At 38.0% G+C, this 25,661-nt stretch overlaps 1 protein-coding gene across 1 annotated transcript in view; it reads right to left on the bottom strand.

Annotated features, from left to right (window-relative positions):
• LOC129671070 (uncharacterized) overlaps window positions 1-25,661 on the bottom strand; it is a 111,611-nt gene that overhangs the window by 70,190 nt on the left and 15,760 nt on the right. Inside the window, exons 2-3 of the mRNA XM_055599704.1 lie at window positions 1,998-2,094; window positions 1,353-1,420 (exon numbers count right to left, since the gene is read on the bottom strand). Coding sequence (XP_055455679.1) covers window positions 1,353-1,420; window positions 1,998-2,094 — 165 coding nt within the window. The remainder of the gene's footprint in view (window positions 1-1,352; window positions 1,421-1,997; window positions 2,095-25,661) is intronic.

The following is a 25,661-nucleotide window of genomic DNA, read 5'->3' on the forward strand; positions in this document are numbered from 1 at the left end:
ACACACACACACACACACACACACACACACACACACACACACACACGACGTACACACACATATATATTTGAACAAAGCAACCAAGTGTTAAATTAAATATGCATTAGGTTTTATTAAAATGATAGCGTGAAGATATTAAATGTATCACAGAACTTGCTATGGCCTGCTATTTTTGAAGTTCTTTAACAACATATAAATCCTTATTTTTTTTATTAAGTGCTGTAATGATCCAGGCCTTAATTTGCCATTTTTCACATATTGTTTGCATGTTTAAAAGTGTCTGTGACAAGATTATTCCCATGCCCTGTTTCCTGGTCTCTCCAGAGTGCAAGAAGCCAAATATTGTGACCCTCTGTTTCCCTAAGCCCAACATGTCATCATCGTAGTATATTGGTGTGGCGGATATGCTCTGATTCATTAATGCACAGCTTAAATCTTGCACATCCATCTGCTCTAATCACAGAACTCTGTTGCTGCTTGCAATAAGAGGAGCCACAAACTACACTGATGCTCTTTGTCCTAATACCCCATGTTTTCTTTATATCAAGCATGCATTGTGAGTTATAAGGGTTTTCAGCTGACTGGTTTTTCTGTCTTGTCACCATGTCAAAGGCTCTTGCTTGGAATACTTAGTGTGGAACCTCTGTCATAGAACGGGTATGCAATAGAAAAAGCTTATTCAATGTCAAAATAGTTTATCACCCTGGGGAATTTCTCAAGCAGAGTTAGAATACAGCATTCTGTAGCATACACCACTACATGTTTTTCTAAAAAAAATAAATGAGGGCTTGAGTCAGCACTCACACAATCAAGCCAAGCACAGCAGATGTTTCCACTTTTGAGTTCTGGGAGCACTGTAGATGAGCGATGAGGTTAAATGCGGTGAGAGACCTTGTCTCAATGAACACAGTGCAGAGTGAAAGAATAAGGATGCAGACATTGACCTTTAACCTCTGCATGCACGTGCACCAGCCACACATTGCTATTCTTTCTCCCCTCTCCCTCTCTGTAGCTCTGTCTCTCTGTCTCTCCATCCACACTCCATGCCCCCAAGATGAAACATTAAAATTTAAAATATTTACGTACTAACTGTTGCTCAGAGTTATTGAATTTATACACTAGGGCCTCAAGCAATTTTCAGGGAGAAATTTGACAAGAAAGGGACAGATGATGTTTAGCCCCAAATGCATGCAGACTCTAAAAATATTTATGAGTAATAATGAGCTAAAATATATTAACACTCACTATTAAAATATGATCAATCGTTCTACAATTATCTGATATGTGATTTTAGTTGCATAGAACATCTTGTTAAAACTACGTTAAAACCTTCAATTTAAATTGTTACATACCAATGACTGAACGCTTTCATGCCTATCATACTTTCTTTCATCTTCTGTTGATGTCTCTTTGCATGGACCTGTGGACAAATAAAAGTAAGTAAAATAAATTATAACTAAATGGCAGATAAGATGAATGTCTTTTACTGAAATAGAAATAATTAAAGCTAGTTATAAGTGCTGCATTTTTATTTTTATAAATCAAAGTTCAATTATATTTAATCTTTAGTTGAAGATTTAATTTTTAACAAGATATTTTTATTTGCCATTAGTTTTCAGAAGTATTATGTTGGGATGACATGCAACTATAATTGAAATAATTACAATAGTATAAGTTATATGGAGATAATGTGGAATGACTTCATGAATAGGTAGAAAAACAATTAAATTCAGTTATGGTGTGATAGTATTTCTACTTTTTTCCAATTATTTAAAAATTTATTTTTTACTTCATATATATGAACTCTATTTTTATTTATGTCTATATGTGTGTGTCTGTCTAAGATTATGGCAAGTCTGTGCAGTACCTATTGAGGATGTGATGTCAATTCTACTATGAATTACTACAAGTAAACATCTTTGTCTACTGAAATGTATTGGTTCTGATGATTTACATAAATATTACTTCAATGGGTATTTTTAAAATAGAGCTCTTACCTTCCATTTCTGTGTTAGTCTTAATTTCTCTTCTTTTATCCATAATCACAGCTAAATTACTCACATCATGCTTCTTTGGAAGATGCTCAGAGACAATCTGTTAAAATTTAAATAAAAATAAGTGATAAAAAAGTGATATCTTTACAAGTTCTAAGAATATTTGAGTTCTTCATTTCAAGAGCAGCAAGCTTGGTTCATAAGGGAAGCATTAGATCCTGTTTAGAGAGGACCTCGTAGGCATTATCAAAATAAAGTCTAAAGTCTAAAGACAGAAGAAACATTTTCATAAAACAAGGATTGCCAACACATGCCAACTAGTAAAGAAACAACGCTGAAGATTATTTATGTTTATAACTTAACAATGAAAATATTGGCTAAGGTCAGACAGTAAAGGAAGAGGACCTCTCCTATCAGTGGATGAGGGGAGGAACATAGAGGGGGAAGGCGGCGGAAGGGTGAGAGCGGGAGGAGATGAGGGAAGGGGCTACAGCCAGGATACAAAGTGAATAAATTGTTAATAATAATAATGATGATGATGAAAATGAAATCATTGCACACACAATAGATGCACAAAACAAATAGTCACTATTTAATAATTAAATGAAAAATTTTAGCTACTTACAGTTTTAGGATAATCACACAATCTTTATTTAGAACTGAATAGCATCTTCATTCTATTACCAAATATTGTGCTGAAAGTTGCCTAAACCCCAGTTAAGTATAAACTTTATAACATGCTAAAGATTTCAAATGAAAACAGACATTCCTGAGTGTATTTAACGAGACAAAATAGCATAAAGTGAGAACTCTTAAGTATAATATTTAACATACCAGTGACTGAACTTTTTCATGGTCATCACGCTCTCTCTGTTCCTCTCTTGATGTCACTTCTCTCTCTGGTTCTGCTGATAAATGGATGCATTTAGATAACATTAGCTGATGTATCGTGATAAGGTGACCATGTTTCTGTGGAAAGTCACATATTCAAGCATGATTGGGCAACATCAACTTGTCTTGATAGGTTTAAAAAACACACAAAGCTGGGTGGGTGGGAAAAAAAGAGGTGGATCTGGGAAGAGTAGGGAGAGGAGGATGAACGTGATCAAAAACATTTTGCCTCTGAGAGAATTAATAAAGCATGTACCTAGAGAATGATATGAAAAATTGTCCATGGCTATACATGATAGACCTAATATGTGGTAGAAGAAGAAATAGGAACATTATCTGCACAATTTTTAAGGGAGAGTTCATTTATGACAAAAATAAAAACAAGATGCAGGCTTGAAGTTAAGTACTGCTTATAGAAGTATTCAGGATGGAAAGGCGTCAATTCCCAGTTTTAGCACACATTGAATTGTTACTAAACAAATGAATGTATAGCATGCTGGACCCTGGAAGGCCATTTCCAATTGTTACTCACAAAATTGCATAAAATGAGGTAAGAAATAAAACAGTAATGTCGAACTTCACAAAATGCAAAGTTTAGTTTTCTGTGTCTCACTTTTCTATATGGCTGTAACACGATTAGGTAACTTATTTCAAATCTCTCCTTCTTGGATGTAGGAAGCTGCTCCTGATGAGGAGGAGGGCTGATGATATAAAGCACTTTGGTAAAACGTGGGCGTTGTGTGTGCATGCAGTGTTGAAACAAATAGGAGAGATGATTTGACATTTTCTGGGTATATTATATTGATTTCTTATGCCTTCCCAATAGAATGCTTATATCTAATAATTACATATTTATAATTATGCAACTGCTTGATAACAAATAGAATTCATATGCAAAGTAAAAAAAAAGATTTATTTTTGCTCTTCTTTTAAAAGATTTATTTATTTATAATTTATACAGCATTTTGCCTACGTGTGTGCCTGCCTACCAGAAGAGGGCATGTTGTACTTGATCTCTCAACTTCCGCTGTGGCTTTCTTTTTTCCAGTTCCTTTATTTTGACCTATATGATATTCTCCTGAGAGTTACTCCTTGATGGATATTGATTAACGGTCATACATGACTAATCACCCATGTGTCTATATACCACAAGAAAATCAAACATCAGGCAACAGGATAAGATATTATAATGCTTAATATCTCCCCAAAAAGAAAGAAGAGAAGATGGTGGGAAACACGTGCATCTACTTCCTGACAATGTTACAGATTGGAAGCTCTTCTCTGATTTTATAACACTCTAAAGAATTCCACTATTTTCATTGAGACAAGCACACACTTCTCCCCTGTTTTTTTTTCCTTCCTTGATCATTATTCTCATCTTTCACTCCCCTGTCTTGCCTATACTTTGTAGTGTTTTACTGTTCTTCCCATACTGCAACCTTGTAACTTATTGAAAAATTTGATTGCTTTATTGGTAGGTTCCATTTCATGTTTGCAGAACATGGATTAGATGTAATCTTTGAGCCATTTATTCTACTGTATGACAGAAATACACAAACATTGTTATCCAGTTGTATTGTATTGATTTATGCAACTATTTTTCAAAGGGTTACACACACACAAAAAAAGATTTTACCATTCATTTCTAGACTTGTATCATCTTCTCTCCTTTGATCTACAGTGTCTGTTTCATGACCTAGATTCTCTTTTGTTGAAGGAAGTGCAGAGACAATCTGTGAAAAATTGAAATTGAGTTGAATATCTTCCTCTTTCCTGGGAAGATCAGAGTTTCATATTGCAAAGCAGTGAGATAGCCAAATTAAGGAAAACACTTCATCAGAGTCCACATTTTTGAAGAGAAAATTTTAGGCATGCTACCTAATTACAGTCTAACTTTTGTCTACATATGGCCACTGACAATGAAAGCCAACATGAAGGCTGCTATAGACGTAAGAGCCATTGTCAAAAATATGGCAAAAGATACATTTAAAATTATTTGCTACTAGTATAAAAATTAGAAGATACAACACACAAACAATATGCACATCTATGCCAAAATTCATTTGTAGTTTATCAAATTAAAATCACATCATCATACATGTTAAACTCTCATCTGCACCCAAAGAACTCACAATTTAATGCAGCATTAATGGGCTATTTATTAACCATGTAGGAAGACTCAGAAGCCTATCATCATGGCGACAAATATTAGTAAAAATGTGTTTCTCACTTTGAATGTTGATGGTCAGAGATCAACAATACCTTGCTGCCATCACAGAAATGTTAATTAAAATATATAGTGTGATATTAAATCTCCAAATGGAAAAATAACCCTTATTAATATAATTGATACAAAACAGTATTAACCAATTACCAAGATAAAAACACTTTTAAAATTAAATAATTGTGAGCAATTATTTTATAAGAAAATTGTACAAGTAATTTTATTGTCTTATTATTTCTAGTTTCAAATTAAAACAATATTAGATGAACATGTTTGATTTAAATTTTATATACCAAAGATGGAACTTTTTCATTCTTATTGCTCCTCCTTGGCTCTTCTGTTGATGTCACTTCTTTGTTTGTATCTGATGAGAAATAAAGTTATTTAATTAATTTTAACTATAATGTAATGAATCATATTGTTAAAGTCTTACATAAACACAAAAGTTTAGATACAGTTAAGGAGAGGGGCATAGGAGGATATGAGGAAGGGAGGCTGGGATTGGGAGAGGATAAAGGATGGGAATACAGCTGGGATACAAAGTGATTAAACTGTAATTAATATAAAAATAAAAATTTAATTTAAAAAATTAAGATTTATTTTCTCAAAGAATACTTTCAAGTACTCTAAGTCTTTAGTTGAAGCTTTAGCATTTCATGAGATACTTTTGACCATATAAAACTTAAATATATCCCTTGGGACAGATATGAAAATGCACCAAGTTCAGAGAATTGAAGCATTTCATGTGTTCACCTAAAAATTAATAAACTCAGCACAGAAGAAGAAATACTCAGAAACAAATTTTAAAACACAGCTGGAGTATTCACACTCACCATGTACAACCTCAATGAGACTTACGTTTGCTCAACATACGTGAGCACCAATAGAACCAAAACAATTTTGATCATGGCACTTACGTTGTTTATTTTGTATCTTGTTTCCCTTGGGAAGACTCTGTCAGCCATAGGAAGTCGCCATTGTTGGCTATGTTTTTCTAGGAGTATGGCCATCTCTTTTTGGAGTCCTTTATCAGTCTCCCTTTTGAACATTAATATTTTAACTAATCATTTCACGGTGTAGCTAACTGATTAGATGCAGAGGCTTTTAAGCCATTTTAGTATTCAAAAAGCCATGTGTCACTTAGCAATTATTTATTGAAATCCCACTAAGTGCTATCCAGTCAATAAGAGGATTCAAGGATGGATTTCCATCAGGTAAGTCTGGAGCGAGGTACAACAGTGAGGTTTGGTGCATAAGGGTGGAAATGGGAAGACAAAACACACACACACACACACACACACACACACACACACACATACACCAGACACAGATGGAGCAAAGGATTATTTTCAAACATTTGAATTAGACAGGAGAGTCAGTATCAGCCCGATAGTACAAAAACAAACAAAAAACATAAGACAGATGAACAATCTGAGTCTAAGAGTCACAACAAATTCAAGTTGTTAAAGGATTATAAACAATTTGTAAATATTTAGAGATTAGTAGTTTAAATTGCCGTACTGTAATCGATGTAATGTGGTCAAAGAAAAATGTTAGCACAGTATACATATATGTCAGAGGGTAAAATATGAGACAATGATGAAAGGAAGATGATATTGGCTTGAATTTAGAAAATGTTTCCAGAAATACTCAGCAATCAAATTGCTGGCGTAAAACAAAGTGTTTCTAAGTGCATCAGTGTACAAACCTGGAACGCTGAAATACCCTGCTCCTCAGTTGGCAAAGCCTGTGAAATTAGGTGACACTCGTGAAGAGGTGTACACTTGCAATGTGTTAAACCTCACCAAATGTGCTCAGGTTCCTGTCTCACGGGGTTCTGGCCTGTGTAAGGATGTTCTCCTTTCTCTAGTAGAAGGAGCTACGGGAGGCTTACAGGGCAGTCTGAGGATTTAACAACCATTCCTTAAACACAGACATTGCACGTTCTGGTTTGCAATGCTCAAACTGAAGGAATAGCTTGTGGAGAGCAGAGAGAACGAAAGTGCAAGCGTCTGGAAATATGGGCAAAAGCTGAACGGTATCCACCTCTCCAACAACTATTTACAGACTTGGGGAAAGCCACACCCTTGAATAATTAGCCAGCAGGAATTCCTAAGAAGCAGAGTTCCCCCTCAATGTGAGCTATAGAGTGCAGAGATCCTGCCTCAGATCTGGGGGAGCAAAGACTGAGGAACGGACACATGGGAACTATTTTACATATCTTACACTACTTGCTTCCTTAGTGACTGTGACCACATATTCCTTGGCTGACATGCTATTTCAGTTGCCATTGCTAAAGCTGTGTTTAGATGTGAACATTCCAGTTCAATAATAGCTGTAAGGTTATCAGCCACAGTGTAATGGCCCATCTTTATTTCACAGGTCATGGAGTTCATCGCAGAAACATCAATCTAAAAAATATCACCTCGACCTGAGTAGAAATTCCTTTTGAAATATATATATTTATTATACTATAGTACAATATATATATAACATTTTGTAATCCATGCTGGCATTTCCTAGAATAATTGTCCAAATTCAGGTATACTGAAACAAACATTGTTTTTGTAAAAATGCAGTTTCTGAAAACCCAATGTGTTCTGAGAACACATTCCAATTGTGTTGTGAAGGCAGTTCGGCTGGCCTTCCCTTGGGGACCTTTAGGGTCCTGACAAAATCCTGTGTCAGTACCTGAGGTCTGTGACATCATCTGGGCCAGGTACTTAGTGACCAGTCTGCCATTTCCTCTTACTCTCTTGCTCTTGCTCTCTTCTTACCCTCTCCTGCTCACTCCCCTCACTCTGTCAGGGCACCCCTTCCCCCATCATCTCTCTCTCTACCCATCTCCATGCAATAAACCTCTTTCATATAATATCTGTCGTGTGTACCATTTTTAAAAAATAGTAACACCAATGGCATAAATTGATGCTGAGAATTATGGAGACAAATGAGGTAAAACTGTTTACACAATTCTAGCACAACCTTCTGCTTCCCAAAATCTATGAGGCTGCAATGACTCACTAGATGGTTTGAATGTAAGCAAAAGCATCCAAGTTTCTTCTGTATGAATTCAAAGTGAATGCTATCTAACTATATATTGCTTTCTATGACTCACTTTAAATATATAATCATTAGATCTGATGTCGTCATTCTTTCCCTTTGATATTATTTTATTATTATGTTGAACACAACATTCCCCTGCATTTAGGACTTACAGTATGTAAGCATATACAAGTAGAAGCATGCACTTGTTCAATAAGCAAAGTATTAGTTTCTTGATTCAAATAGGAAACCACTTTAAAACATTTAATCCCCTAAAACTGCCCTGCTCCCTAGAAATATGACCTGAAGCCAATATCACTCCTTTATTTGGTTCTGAACTATCTCAAACTCATCAAATTGATCTAGTATAGAGGGTTTGATACTACTTCTCAGAGTATCATTTGGTTGAACAGAAACATATTTTACCCATAAGAACAATGTAGAAAGGAAATCATTAATTTTGTAGGCAAATGTTGGGATCTAGATAAAAAAATCATCCTGAGTGAGATATCCCAGGAGCAGAAAGACACACACGGTATATACTCACTTATAAGTGGGTACTAGACCTATAAGATAGGATAAACATACTAAAATCTGTACACCTAAAAAAAATAAAGAAGAAAGAGGACCAGAGGTAAGATGATCAATACTCACCTAGAAAGACAAAGGGGATTGACATTGGAAGTAGGAGAAAACAAGTAACAGGACAGGAGCCTACCACAGAGGGCATCTGAAAGACTCTACCTAGCAGGGTATCAAAGCAGATGCTGAGACTCATAACCAAACTTTGGGCAGAGTGCAGGGAATCATATGAAAGAAGGGGGAGTTAGTCTGACCTAGAAGGGACAGGAGCCCCACAAGGACCTCATATATCAGGGCACAGGGGTCTTCTATGAGACTGTTTCTCCAACCAAGGACCATTCATGTATATAACCTATAACCCCTACTCAAACATAGCCCATGGTAGCTCAGTATCCATGTGGGTTCCCTAGTAAGGGTGACAAGAATTATTTCTGACAGGCACTCAATGAATGGCTCATTGAGATCCTCTCCCCCCGAGGGAGGAGCAGCCTTGCTAGACCACAGATAAGGACATTGCAGCCAGTCTTGAAGATACCTGATAAGCTAGGGTCAAATAGAAGGGGAGGAGTACCTCCCCTATCAGTGGGCTCGGAAGAGGGCAGGGAAGAGATGGGGGGGGGTTGGGAGGGAAAGAAGGAAGGGGCTATGGCTGGGATACAAGTGAATAACCTGTGATTAAAATAAAAAATATGTATAAAAAATGAAAAAGGTACTAGCAAAAAACCCAAAACAAAACAAAACAAAAAACCAAAAAAAAAAAAAAAAGAAAAAACCCAAAACACCTTAGAATTGCAGAACTGCTGATCTATAGTCTCAACTCTGTCATTTTCTCTACAGGGAGATTCATCAAAGCAAGAATCTGCTGCCACTCTATTCCCTTCTGAGCCTAATCCCCACCCCTGCCCCGTATCTCTTGGGTTCACAGAATCTAAATTTCAGAAGAGATCATTCACTGAATTGTACGCTCTGCACTTGAGGACTCCACAACCCACCAACTCACCTTAGCTTCTCTTCATTGCAGTGGCCTAATTTTGGCCCATTTGGCATTGTCTTCAGAAGTGGCCCATTTTGAGGCATTAATTCCTAGTCACGTATGACTTAACACCTATATTTCTACTCAGGTTATGTAAACGGGACATAGCTCTGCATGATGGAGTCTGCGTGGTGCCTCCCCAAAATTAAGAAAGGGAAGAATGACAGCACTTGTTTGTAAAGTTATTATTATTATCATTATTTAAACAGGCTCTCAGTCTTTGGCCAAGGCTGGCCTGGAACTCATTATGTAGCTCAGGCCGATGGTAAACCCATGGAGATTCTTCTGCCTCTGCTGTCTGAGTACTGGAATTAAAGACATGCACTGGTATGCCCACAGTGTTTGGACTTTCTTTAAATGGCTAAACACCAGACTTTTTTTTTCTTTCCTGACAGTTCTTGGCCTGTACTTCACTTTCTAAAGACTTTTTAAAAAATGGACTCTAGCTAAGATGCTCAATCCCCTTCAGAAAGGCAAAGAGGATGGACATCGGAGGAGGGAGAAAACAGGGGACAGGACAGGAGCCTACCACAGAAGGCCTCTGAAAGGCTCTGCCCTGCAGGGTATTGAGGCAGATGCTGAGACTCATAGCCAAACTTTGGGCAGAGTGCAGGGAATCTTATGAAAGAAGAGGGAGATAGTAAGACCTGGAGAGGACAGGCGCTCCATAAGGACAGCAACAGATCCAAAAATTTTGGGCACAGGGGTCTTTTCTGAGACTGATACTCCAGCCAAGGATGACTAATGGAGATGGCCTGGAACCCCTGCACAGAGGTAGCCTATGGCAGTTCAGTGTCCAAGTGGCCTCCGTAGTAATAGGAACAGGGACTGTCTCTGACATGAACTGATTGGTCTGCTCTTTGATCACCTCCCCGTGAGGGGGGAGTAGCCTTACAAGGCCACAGAAGAAGACAATGAATGCAGTCACTCCTGATGAGACCTGGTAGACTAGGATCAGAGGGAAGGGGAGGAGAACCTCCCCTATCAGTGGACTGGGAGAGGGACACAGGTGGGAAAGAGGGAAGGTGGGACTGGGAGGGGAGGATGGAAGGAGCTACAGGGGGGATACAAAAATGAATAAACTGTAATTAATAAAAATAAAAATAATTAAATAAAAAGAATATATACATAAAAATAATTTTCAGTCTCTTGTATATTATATTTTCATAAGTTACAATTTTAATGCTGTGACAAAATATCACAACAGGAAACAATTTAACGACGAAAGGGTTCTTCTGAATGACAGTTTGAAGGCACCCATTCTATCATCCTTCAGATGGATTGGAGAAAAAGCCGGATGTTGACACTGGATCCTCAGGGGAGACATAGAGAATAAGCAGCAAGCATGGGGAGGACATACAGACTTCGAGGTCTCCACTAACAATGAGATGTCTGCCAAAGGGCTGACTGCTTTTCCAAACAGCCCGCCCGAGTGAGTGATGCACAGAAGCCTGCAGAGCGCATTTTACCATCAAAGCAGATTTCGTTCTAGCAGATTATGTCAGGGTGCAAATGGCATTCATTTCAACTCCTGAGCTCTTTCCTGTCATTGTCAGTCACAACCCTGCTTAAGAGCCCTAAATCTCTTCTGAGACTCAGTGCACACACTTAAGGGAGCCACTCTACAACCAAAACCATAACTGGCATATTTGCAAAAAAAAAACACACAGAAAAAAAAAAAAAAAAACCTTCTTCGAAGGGAGGGCTAGAGCATCACAAGAAATATTCAAAGTAAAACAAGGATAAGATAAAAAAAAATATTAAATCTCGCATCTCTGTGTTTGGCATGCAGAGTTCAGGACAGAATCACCTGGGCTCCTTGGGGCTTAGATAAGGTCTGGTGTGCACAGGACACACTGATCTCTCTTCACCTGGGCTAACTCCATACACCCAGATTTCCTCAGCAGACGTCACCCTGTTCCAGCATCTGCCATATTTTGGAGTCTGAATCGAAACTTTGCTTTTACATTTATAGTTTCACACACTGGCTCTCCACGTTCACTTTGCAGGGGCTCCTTACTTTTAACAAGCGGCTTGTCCTCAGTGGATTTCTTGATCCGTGGCGCAAGACTGTTGCCCTCTCTCTTCATACTGTATGTTTCACATGTGCAAACTCATCACTATGTAAATGAGTAAGTTATGCTGCCAAGTTCTACGGCTAGCTCTGGACAGCACCTGGTCCCCTTGTACTGCAGTTCTGCACAGCCTCTCTGTGCCATCCCTGGAGAGACACTTTCACAGAATAGCAAACCCTGTAGCCTTCTGAGTAGCCTAGATCTCTACAGAATCCTTTCTCACTCTTGAAACATGACGAGCTGGGAAATACAGGATCCATATTTCTCAGGGCAGTGGTCCTCAGCCTCTGGGTTGTGTGATCCATCTAGGGTCAAATATCAGATATTCTGCATATGAGATATTTACATCATGATTCATAACAGCAGCAAAATTACAGTTATGAGGTAGCGATGAAATAATTTTATGTCTCGTGTTACCAATTTTATAAAGGGTTGCAGCATTAGGAAGGTTGAGAACCACTGCTCTGGACCTTATCGTCATCCAATATCCAACCATAAAGGCTCTTTAAGCTTGGGTACAACAGTCAGGGGCACTTCTAGTTCAAGGTCTCAAAGTTCTCCACATTCCTCTTGCAAGTCATTTTCAAATGCCAAAGAACCGCATGGTAAGAGGCAACACAGCCAACGCCCCCACTTCTCTGCACCGATTTTGTGTATGAGTCAATTTTCTCATTGCTGAAATAAAAAGATATGATAACAAACAACTAAAAAAAGGAAGAAATATTTATTCTGGCTCTCAGCTTAAGGGATACATCCCACCTTGGCAAGGAAGCCTGACTATTCAAGTTGTATTCCAGACAGTGTCTCCCCAGGGATGAACAGATCATTCCTTTAAGTTTGCTTATTTAAGCTACACACTCAAACCACAACACACTTTTTCTCTGGTGTCTGGTATTCCCTGTGCTCTCAACAATGTGCCGACCATTCACGTCCATGCCTTCTCTACTCTGCAGAGATAACACTACTGAATGATTTATTTAACAATTCAGGCACTTCTGTGGCACCCTCAATTGGTCAGGTAATTGAATTAGATTTCATTCTTATTGCTCTACTTTGCCTTTATGTTATGATATAAGAAGTAGGTAAGTAATTTTCTCTACTGGAATGTATTTAAAGCCCTCCTGCTTTAAATCAGCATTCTATCTAACGCTAACGTTAAATTTTAGCTCATACCTTCCTTTTCACCATTCATCGCATTTTCCTTTCTTTGATGCTCACTTGCAGCTAAATGATCCACACTGTTCCTCTGTGGAAGATATCCAGAAATAGCCTGGAAAAAATAATTTTGAAAGTGAGTTGCACAAAATCTCTTATTACTTCTAAGAGATCAGAATTTCCTATTATAAAAGTAATGAGGCAAATGTCAAAGGAAGCATTTACTAGATTCTACATCAGTTGAATAGAAAACATAATATTGATTACCTAAATCAATTCTATGTTTGGCCTTCATATGGCCCCAAATAAAACTTGAAAACTAGGAAAATTAACCTTAGAAGACCAATAGGAATGTTTTCTATAGACTAGTAGGTGTCAAGGATATGTTAACAAGGAAAGTAATTAAGTAATTATCATAAAAATGGACTTCCCAAGATGGCGCCATCTTGGAAAGAAGATCAGAGATGGTGGACCAAGGCGCAGAAGATCAGAAACGTCGGACTATGCAAGTGACCTGGCTGCTGACTCCAAAACGCCAATGCAGAGGAGGCATCCTGGGAGCTAGGGACACACAGTTTTAGGGCCCCTGTGGATGCCTCCCAGGTCTAAGAGTCATACACAGTCCAAGGCTCTCAGCACCCGGTGCCTTCTGCCTACTCAAACAGGACTCCCAAGTTCCAGAAACTCAGGGCTCCAGCATCTGGACCCCAGACTCCTCCCCCCACCCTCCAAGGACAACTCCCTGATACCAGAGACAGGTCCCAGCCGTCAGTCCACGGTTCTACTGATCCCCTTGCAGCAACCAGCTGGAGAAGAGGAACATACAAGGTCCCTGTTCCAAGATGGTGATGCCCAGCGGAGTCTGAGTACTAGGAGCACGGTGTCCACAGGGCAACAAGCTGCAGTGCCGCTGACTCCAAAGTGCCAGTGACCACTGGTGTTGCCCCGGAGAGAGGAGAGGACCCCGGTGTCCAGACACTCACGGTACCACTTCAGAACTCCCAGCTACTCCTGCCATCCTGAAGACAGCTCTGGATTCCAAAGATGTGCGGATCTAGCCTATGAGTCACGGCTCTCCTGGCCGCTTTTAGAGACTGGCAGGACCTCACAGGATCACACAGCTTAGAAACTTACACCCTAATTCCCTGCCTATAGGTCCAATTGGGACACAACCAGCAGAGGAAAGCTATAGGCTATGAGAAGATCCAGCCCCTCTTCCCCCGCCCAAGACCGAGGGCTCCTCCCACCTGCTCTAGAAGCCCTGTAGGTTCCAGGAACAACCAGCCAATGCTAGGGACAACAAGGTGGCTAAAGGCCAGCATAAGAACACAGTCAACAAAACCAAGGGCAATATGGCAGCAAGCTCTGGATATCCTAATGCAGCTGAAACACAGAAAAACAACCTTAAATCTATGCTTTCAAAGCTGGTAGAGGACTTTAAATAGGAAATGAATAATTCCCTTGAAGAAATACAGGAAAATACAGTCAAACAAATACAGGTCTTTAAAGAGGAAACTAATAAATCACTTAAAGACATACAGAAAAATAAAACCAAACAGAGGCTTTTAAGGAGGAAACAAATCAATCGCTTAAATAAGTACTGGAAAACACAATCAAACAGGTGAAGGAAATGAGTAAAATGGTTCCAGACCTAAAAATGGAAATAGAAGCAATAAAGAAAACACAAACTGAAGAAATTCTGCAGATGGAAAACTTAGGGAAGAGAACAAGAACTACAGAGGTAAGCATCACCAAAAGAATATAAGAGATGGAGGAGAATCTTAGGTCTAAAAGATGCAATTGAAGAAATTGATACAGCTGTCAAAGAAAATATTAAACTGAATAAAACTCCTGACACAAAACATCTAAGAAATCAAGGACACCATGAAAAAATGAAACCTAAGAATAATAGGTATAGAAAAAAGAGAAGATTCTCAGCTCCAAGGACAAGAAAATATTTTCAAGAAAATCATACAAGAAAATTTCCCAAACCTAAAAAAAGAGATGCCTTTAAATATGAAAGAGGCTTGTTGAATACCAGATAGATTAGACCAGAAAAGAAATTCTTTCTCCCACATAATAATCAAAACACTAAATATACAGGACAAAGAAAAAATATAGAAAGCTGCAAGGGAAAAAAGGCTAAGTAACGTATAAAGGCAGACTTATCAGATTCACACTGTATGCTCAACAGAGGCTATAAAAGTCAGAATGGCCTGGGCAGATGTCATGCAGACCATAAGAGACCACAAATGTCAGCCCACACTACTGTATCGTGGATGGAGGAAACAAGATGTTCCATGACAAAACCAAATTTACCAATATCTATGCACAAACCCAGTCCTGCAGAAGATACTAGAAGGAAAACTCCGATCCAGGGAGGTCAGTTACACCCAAGAAAACACAGGAAGTGGTGATTTCTGGGCAATGTGGGCACTTGCACAGATGAATCAAAGCAGTTGAGACAGCCTGTATGTGACCTGTCCAAGTAAAAGTCAAATAAAATTCCAACACGGAGTGGGATGGGAGGGTTGGCCCAAAGTCCCAGCCTTAGCTAAGGAGCTACTGGCAATGGGAAGCTGCTTAGCTAACCACTGGATAAGCTCTCTTTACGAGTGTGATCCCTGTTGGTCAACCATGCTCCTGTAGAGGACCACATATCCAATAGTGTATGGGCAGCATATGTTTGAAAGAAAAACACAAAGTTGATGGGATGTGAAGGCGCTTGTTCTGGGAGGAGTTGGTGGAGGGAGGAGTATAGCCAAAACACACTGTACCAAATTCTCAGAGAACTAATGAAAAGATACTTGCCAGATGAATGAATGAACCACATAGAGGTAAATAAAGGTGACATGGGATTCAGTCACTTAAAAACAAGAGGTGAGGGTAAGAATACCCACGCAGTTTCTGAACTGTGCCCGGCACCCACAATTACAGTTCTTTTCTGTCTATCTTTCACAAGTACAAAGTCAACTCACAATGTTTATCCATAGCCTGCCACTGAGTTATTCCATGTTATTCTTTGTTTCCATGAAGGAAACAAAGAACGGGCAGATGTGATCCACTGTACTCTCTACTCAATCTGTCTACCCTCCCTTTCATTGCCACTTCATTTCATTTCATTCTTGTGTTGTCTCTGTTCTTTCATACACAGTCTTAGTCCCCGGAGCGCAGCTGAATATCAGCACTAACTCTGCTCACGGAATCCCACTTGTACAGTCACTGATGGGAAACCACAAACCCCTTCAATGTTCTGAAAAACTTGAACTTTACACACAGGACCACGCCTTACAACTTACAACCGTTCACCATGTCATGGGCATTCATGGTCGGTTACTCAATGCCTAATACATATCATAACGTTATACGAAGTCATTAATCCAAAGATGTGACATTTAAAATACATTTTATGCACTTGGAAGACGTGGTCAATCTTCAGAAAGTTATTTGCCACAGAAAGAAAGATTAAGTTCTTCTCTGAATTTGTTCAGGCTTTTAAGAAATTTTTTAAAATCATCATGAGCTAAAATACTTTAAAATTAAATACCCAATTGTGACTAATTATATACATATCTATAATAGTGTCATATGACATGTGCTCCCACAGTATTAAATGACAGTCTGCAATTAGACATTTACCTACCAATGTCCCCAGTCCTTCAATGCTCTTGTGTTGTCTTTGTTCTTTTGTTGATGTCATGACGTCTCTGTCTAGCTTTGCTGATAAACACACATATTTCATTAAAGCAATTTTTATGACAGAGTGGATTAAAAGAAAGACATAAATATTCAGATGTTTAAACACGTTAAAATGGAAGCTGAATTTTTATATTGATAATGAATGGACTTAAATGGAATCAAAGTTACTTTTACACAATTTCCCTAAATCATTAAATGAAGATTTAATTCCATAGGGAATGGTTTTGATTTTGTAATTATGTAATAAAAATGTGTGTCTGTACGTATCACTTGGAGGGGCTCTAGTTTGCTTCAGGTTTTGTTACCCTGACCTATAAAATACTATCTTGAGAAACAAACCACTATTGTATATTTTATTAACATAGGAGTCACTAGTGAGGTTTCTAGTTACCATATAAAAATAAAACAGGATTGTAGGGAAATATTTCCATGTTCAGTGCCTCCCCGAAAGTGGCGAGGAAAGGAAAAAAATGCAAATCAGTGCCTCTGCTGACTTGACATGGTTATATTTGCAGACATTTTCTCTCTCTTACCTTTCCAATACTCTCTATTTTGTTTTCTAAAGAATTGCATTATTTTCCTCTATACAAACCTTTTATGATTTTTGCATACTCCTTGTTCTCAGCAACATTCTAATCATCCATTTCCCTGTCTTTCTGTGCTTTATTATGCCTAGCTGCTCCTCAGATACTACAACACCGTATAATCTATTGAACAATTCAGCAGCTCTAATGCCACACTCAATTTCAACTTCTGCAGAAACTGGGTTAGGTATCAATCCTATTAGCACTTCCTTGGTGAGAAATGAGTAAAATCTTTGTTTAGTTCAATACACTCATCCTCCTGATTTACTTGACAATTCCTTCCAAGGGCTACCTATAAATTATAGATCTTACCTTTCATGTCTGCCATTGCCTTATTTTCTTTTATATGATCTGTAGTCATAGCTAAATGAGCCACATTCTTCTGTGGAAAAGGCTCGGAGACAATCTGTTAAGTTAGCATAAAAATGAGTTGAACAAAATACTCTGTTCATTTCTATTATCTGAATGCCTCTTTCAAAAGGACCGAAGCTGCAAAATGAAGGCGGAATACACTGAATGCATGCCATTCGAACTGAGAAACTCAGCTGTGCTTTCTAAATCAAGTCAAGCTTTCATATTAATATGACGACTGGAAATGAAGACCATGTGTCTGAAGCATTTTAAGAGAAATAGGAACAGCTGTTAATGGGACCTCATGAAACTGAAAAGCTTCTGTAAAGCAAATGCACTGTTGTCAGAACAAAATGAAAACCTATAGACTGGGAAGGATCTTCACCAACCCTATATCTGACAGAAGGCTAATATCCAGAATATATAGAGAACTCAAGAAGTTAAACACTAACAAACCAAGAAATCCAATTAAAAAATAGAGTACAGAGCTAAACAGAGAATTACCAATAGAGGAATATCGAATGGCAGAGAAACAGTTAAGAAATGCTAAACGTCCTTAGTCATCAAGGGAAATGCAAATCAAAATGAACCTGAGGTTTCACCCTACATGCATCAGAATGGCTATGATCAAAAACTCTAGTGACAGTACATGCTGGAAAAGATGTGATGAAAGCAGAACCCTTTTCCATTGCTGGTGGGACTATAAACTTGTACAAACCACTTTGGAAATCAATCTGGCACTTTTTCAGAAAAGTAGAAATGGTGTTACCTGAAGATCCAGCTATACTACTCCTAGGCATATAACCTAAAGATGCTCAAGTACACAACAAGGACATTTGCTCAACTATGTTCATAGCAGCTTTATTCATTATAGACAGAATCTGGAAACAATCTAGATGTTCCTCAACAGAGGAATGGATAGAGAAATTGTAGTACATTTACACAATGGAATACTACTCAGCAATTAAAAACAAGGAAATCATGAAATTTGCAGGCAAATAGTGGGAACTAGAAAAGATCATCCTGAGTGATGTAACCAAGAGGTAGAAAGACACACAGGATATATACTCACTTATAAGTGGATATTAGACATATAATTTAGGATAAACATACTAAAATATATATCGTCCTAAGGAAGCTAAACAACAATGAGGACCCTAGGGAAGATGTTAATCTTCATTCAGAAGGACAAACAGGATAGACATTGGAAGCTGGAGAAGACAGGAAACAGGACAGGAGCCTACCACAGAGGGCCTCTGAAAGAATCTACCCAGCAGGGTATTGCAGCAGATGTTGAGACTCATAGCCAAACTTTGGGCAGAGTGCAGGGAATGTTATGGAAGAAGGGGAAAATAGAAAGACCTGGAGGGGACAGGTGCTCCACAAGGAGATCAACAGAGCCAAAAACTCTGGGTTCTGGAGGGCCTGCAGAGAGATATACTCCAACCAAGGACCATGCATGGAAAGGACCTAAACCCCCTGTTCAGATGCAGCTCAGTCTCCATGGGGGGGTTCCCTAGTAAGGGGAGCAGGAGCAGTCACAGGCATGAACTTGGTTTCCTGCTCTTTAATCAACTCCCCCTGGTGAGGTGGCCTTACTAGGCCACAGAGAAAGAGGATCCAGACAGCCCTGATGAGATCTGATACTCTAGGGTCAGATAGTAGAGGTGGACTAACAGTGGACTAGGGGAGGGGTATAGGAGGAGAAGAGGGAGGGAGGGTTGGAAGGGAGAAGATGAGGTAGGGGGTACAGCCAGGATACAGAGTGAATAAATTATAATAAATAAAAAATAAATTTTAAAAAGAAAATTGGTAAGAAGTAAAGGTATGCTTAATATTACTTGTTAAAAATTTAAAATAACATTTGCAATGTAGACACACAAACAGTACTTTTCACTTATGAAAATGAATGCCAAAGTTCATTTGTTGTTTTTTCGTTTCAAAATTATAATCACTACTTTATCTATGAAATTCTTATCTATAACTAAGCATTTATAAAATGAATCCAGGCAGTTAAGAAAGCATTCCACTATCAAATCTGCAGATTTGAGGTGACGTAATATTATGACCATGAAAACCAGTAAAAAAAAAGAAATTTCACTTTATGTACTAATAGTAAAATAATTTTATGATCTTAGTATATAATAAAATGATAAGTAAAATATATAATATCATATAAAGTATCTAAACTAGACACAAAGCAGTAGCATTCTAATTTCATAGATGGCGAATATGATTTTAACAAGGTTAATATGGCATGGACATTTGAACATGGACTTGTTTCACAGCTCAGACTTCCCTTAGCCAATCTGCAAAGTCTGCTCTGGGTATTTGACCATTATACAAGCAAAACCAATAGAGCCCGTTTTGCTCAGAATCATCTGATTGTGCTTTCAAAATCTAATCATTAAATATCATCTACTTATGAGAACAATAAAAGGACCTAAACAAAACAAATGTAAGTTGCTGACCAGGATAGAACTTTAGAACACAGACAAATATTCCTCTTTCTCTAAATGAAGAGATTCTGAAGCTTACAAATTGACACCAACTTGGGCTAGATCAGTGGATGAGAGTATCACTCTTAGAATAATTTCAAAGACTGGCATTGCTTTGAAGGAAGAAGAAGATGTGTAGGAAGTCAGAGGTTGACTTATACACTTACTCAAGAGATGACATTTTAATCTTACCTAGCTAGTATGTTGGTGAGTTGATAGTTGGTAATTATTAGGAAATTATCAGGAGATATTTGAGAACAAGATGAAAGTGATGTTCAGTTTTGAATATATGGAGACATTCAGAGTATTCTAAGAAATATGAGGTGGTAAACTATTTTAAATTAAATAGAAAATTACCAGTTATTCTATGTGATGGCCTGACATATAATTTTTTTTGCCTGTGTTCTCTTGTTGAACAAAATTCTACCAAGTGAATAGCATCAATTTAATATTTACATACCAGTGGCTGAACATCCCCATGGAAGTCACGTCTTCTTTGTTCTTCCCTTAGTGTTACCTCTTCGCATAGGGCTGTTGGTAAATTCATATACTTATGTAACATCAGCTATGAAGCAATGTCAGTTCAAAGCTTATGTAGAAACAGATGGGAATGTTTAAACAGCAATAGCGAATGTTGGAGCTTTACTTACACTAGTAATGCTTTCAAGGGCACATAATCTTTAGGAGAAGATTCAATATTTTGTGAGACACTCAGAGCCAAACAAAATTAAAGACAAATCAGTTATCGTATGTCTCCATTTATCACCTATGCATTTCTAGCAAATGTAGGCATTTCTATCTTGGAAGTCTTTTATAACATTCACTGTTTTCCTAATGTACATTAATATTTCAAGTGTAAATCAATTTGCAAGGGTAGTGCGCTTGTGAATGGATTGGCATGGACAAGGTTACTTATTTCACTCAGTAATGACTTGTTAAAGTCAAGCTAACTGCTGGAAATTGACTTTACATCCTGTCACTGAGAGGGTCATGGATGAATTTCCAACAAGTCAGTCCGAACTGAGACAACTGTGAGTGCAGGTGCACGGAAAGATGAAAATGTAAAAACAAGAGAGCACGCAGAAGCCGATGGAGAGAATAATTTCATGAGTTGGTGTGAGTCACCACCAGCCTGGGAATCTTAGAGAAAAGGGAGACAGATGGTAATGAAGAGGTCCAGAGTTCAGTCAAGTTCTGAGAGTCAGCACATGATGAGCAGCTTTTGTCTTCTTAACTGTCAAGATTTTAATTGTCTTTTAGTCATATATGTCCTAGGTGTAGATCAATAGAATGCGTTTTAAGAAAAATCATTAGTAGAATACCCACAAATAACAGGATGATTTTACTTAAATGAAAGTTCAAAATAAATGATGAATGCTCTATGTAGGGAAGGTTTCCACAATACTCATGACCCCACAGTGTCACTATCTGTTCAGTGCAAAGCGAACTGTTAATAAATTAGTGTACAAACCTAGAATTCTGGAGACGACACTCTGCTTATTATGAAAAAAAAAAAAAAGCAGTCAAAATGTGGCTGGAAATAGAGTAAACAATATAATAAAACTCACTGAGATTCAGATGATCTGTACTAACACAATTAATCTAGGAATTTAATTTCAATGTCTACATTCTAAAGTACTGGGAGTTTAGGAAGGCCAAAGAGGAGAATTCAGGAAAGGAGAAGGCATACATGCAGTAGAAGGGAGAGTTCAAAAGTAATTCTATATGCAAGTCATTTGGATTTATGTCTTAGAATCCCACTCTAGCAAGTATCTTATAACCTTTATTACATGGAGAAAGGATGATTTTTAGCAAGAAAGGCTCACATGTTTCAGATTCTTTCACAGTATATTTTACTTTAAATTCTTACATTAAGTCATATGAGCTACTGTCATAAACCTTAGAGCCACTACAGCCAATAGGAAGCTAAATAGAATAAATGCTGAATGAAGATAACCACTGTCACAAGCTGGAGACCTTGACAAAGCTTGAGCCCACAGGAGGCATTTCACACAACTCGCTCCTTAAACAGTTTCTGTTGTCTTGCCGGCTCCACTATCCTCTCATCATTCGTTGCTAAGTTATTTGTACGTTTCATTATGCCTAACTGCCGTGAAGATGTTTTAATGCATTAAGTGCATTGAACAATGCGGCTACACTAATGTTGAAAGTGGAACAGATATGAGGCCCATCATTATTTTTCTCTTTGAAATCACTATGTAAGAGCTAGGTTGGTATCTTTGTCTACTTGCACGCATGTGCACGCTAATGCACTCTAATTTAAACACACATTCCCTACAAAGACTATTCAGAAAGCATGGCTCATACCTTCCGTTTCACCATTTGTCACATTTTCACTTCTTTGTTCTATGGACACAGCGAAGTGACCTTCTTCTTCCTCCCCCAGCTGCTAGAATGAAGATAAAATTTGAGCTGCCCAGAAGCCAATGCACTCTTTAAGAAGTCAGATATTTTCTTTTTAAAAGTAACAAGACTAGAAAATAAGCAGAGCACTTACATCTGCTATTTGAATAGAAAGCCCAATGTTGTTTATTCATGAGATCACTGACTAGGAAAACCAAACATGAAAGGCCTTCAGGAACGTTTTCAGTGAAAGAACAGTCGGTATAATGATATGTCGATACACAAGGGCACACTTAAGATTATGTTAATGCTTTAAAAGTAAAGAAAAAAACAGCTTCTATACATGCACTCAAAAGTTCTTCCACCTCTGAGATGGATCTAATGTGCACTTGCATGCTTTCCAAATCAGTATAATTACACTCACCTTAAACTCCAGTTTTTCACAAACCAACAATCAAAGTTATATGGACAGTGAGCAGAATATTCCACTACAAGTACAGCACCATGGCGGTCTACTATTATTTCTATGATAACTAAAAGTGTGTGTATCACACTTCTTATAGCGATCATAAGATAGAAGCACCACCTTAGTGTTAAATACAAATATACTAAGCATTCAATTATATCATATTAAAACTTCATAATGAGCATTGAGAGTAAACCTATTCCCCATTTTACAGATACCCAAACTGAAGCTGATGAGGATGAGACAGAACGGGGACTTCAAAACATCTTTGTTCACTCTCTACACTCTTACTTTTGTGTCTCTGAGCATGCATAACTATGCGCTTGTCTGTATGTGTGTGGGTGTTCCTGTGTGAATGCACATGTGTTCCTGCCTGCCAAGACCCAGGCTGACTTCAGGAATATTCCTTGATTATTCCCCACTTTGTTCATAAGGCAAGATCTCCAAATTGAACCCAAAGCTTACTGAAAACTGTAGTCTGGCTGGCCAGCTTGCTCTTAGGTCCTGTCTCCATCTTTGTAGCTATTGAGTTTCTTATGGGCCTCCATACCCATTTGGCACTTATGGGGGTACTGAAGACTTGAACAATGCTCATCACACTTCTGTGGCGACTACTTTACCAACTGATCCATAAACCAGTCCTGGCATTAATGAGGCACCTTAAAAAACTTTAAACAGTATGTAAAAACTATCCAGCATCTGTGCTGCACACTTAACAAATTCATTCAGTACTACGCAAAACCCAGCAAGCTGCTTGTGTTTATTCATCATCCGCAGCGCTTTCTTACACTTACTTTTCCAACATTTAAGACTTTTAGATTGTGATAATGGAAAATAAATGGATCATAGTAAGTAAAATAAATGGAAGATGTCAACAAGAACAATTCGTTGGAAATCCAAAAACTACATTTGGTAGAAACAAAAGGATATTAGCAAATGTTACACACAGAAACAAATTCTTCTATTGTACATGGTATGATCTAGTATGAGCCACTTAACATGACTTTAGTGCCCTATATTGTTTTGAAGATAGTGAAGGATATGGAGAAAGGGTTTAATTCCCTCTGCATTTCGTAGGCGGAGAACAGTACCCTAATTGCTTATTTTATATAAGAACTTTTTAAAGCCTGCAATATTTAGTGATAACAATTTTGATAAGAAGAAGCTTGAACTAGGATCAGAAGGAAGGAGAGGAAGACCTCCCCTATCAGTGGACTTGGGGAGGAACATGCGTGGAGAAGGGGGAGGGAAGGTGGGATTGGGAGGGGTTTATGGAGGGATACAAAGTGAATAAAGTGTAATTAATAAAAATTAAAATAAAAAAATATTAAAAAAGAAGAAGCTTGAATGAATTCATAAAGATCATGGAAATTTTATGCAGGAGTGTATTTACACAATACCCTGCAGATACAAGAAACGCTAAACATTTAAATCCTAACTAAGGGGAGAACTTTGAAAGCGTACCGCAAAGCTAAGGAATTAGAGAAGCATAAAAAGATTTATTGAGAGTCTGATATGATCCAGGCACCCTGAACATCTCCTTGTCTATACTTCATAATTTTAAAGGTGACTCTAGAGGCATAGGTGCCTTTGCGTCCTGTCATGCTGCAATAGGAAGACCCCAGGATGAACAGCTGTGATCCACCATCCTCTGCCCAGTGTGTCATCCTATTTACTGCTCTCACTGACTTGCTCTCAACCCTTAGAGTGCAGTTAAATGTCACACAGGACAACTAGCTGTAGACTCTCCAACCCCGCACACTGACGCTACTACATTCTTCTTGTTCTTCATGTAAGCACCCTCTGCTTTATTCATACACATCATGTACCATGATCGTAAATGTTCGCATTGTTCTACCTTTGCTGTCCTGTCGCTGTGTCATAAGCCCTTAAATGGATTTTTCAGTGTTTAATATGTATATAGAGTTCATATGATGTAATTGTAATTTATTCAGATTTAAAACATCATCAAGTATGCCGAACACAGCTATGATATTGCTTTAGCAAATGACTGCTAAAATATTATGCACATGAAATCCATACAGATATGTGAACTAATACGAGCCATCCAAGATCAGACCAATGTGCATATACAAAAGAAAGCGCACAGTAATTTGAATACTATTTGCTAGTTTACACCCTTTAAATAAAAAAAGCTAAAAAGTTATTTTTATGTGTTAACCCATATCCAACTGAGAGTACATATTCTCAGAATAAACTTTCGGTAGATAATAGAAGTCATCCAGAGACCGCAAGAAAGGATTCAGCTTTATGGTTGTAATGTTTATGGACTGTTACTCCAATAACATAAATCTTGACACCTCCCCTTCCTTTACCATCAATTGAATAGGAGACTGTAACATATGTCGTTTTTCAAATTTACAGGGTGCATAACTTGTAGAAAGATACTGGAATTTGAATGAAAGTTGAAGTTTGTCTCTGCATTCATGCAGACCTCAAAATAGTCTTAAAAAGTAAACGTGATGAGCTGAAGTTTTAAAAAGAAATATTGAACTGTGACCATTTGCTCTGGAGGATAATCTGAAGTATAGTTTGTATGCCTAAGCTACCTTAAAAAAAAAAAAAAAACAAACAGTATTGAATGATGATTGTCAATATAAGTATTTGCATACGTACCACTGACTTAGCTCTCTCACTGTTGTAATGCTTTGTTTGTCTTTCAATTGATGTCACTTCTTTGTC

This window comes from Psammomys obesus, unplaced genomic scaffold (assembly GCF_907164565.1).
Source record: "Psammomys obesus unplaced genomic scaffold, mPsaObe1.curated_primary_1811, whole genome shotgun sequence".
NCBI lineage: Eukaryota > Metazoa > Chordata > Mammalia > Rodentia > Muridae > Psammomys > Psammomys obesus.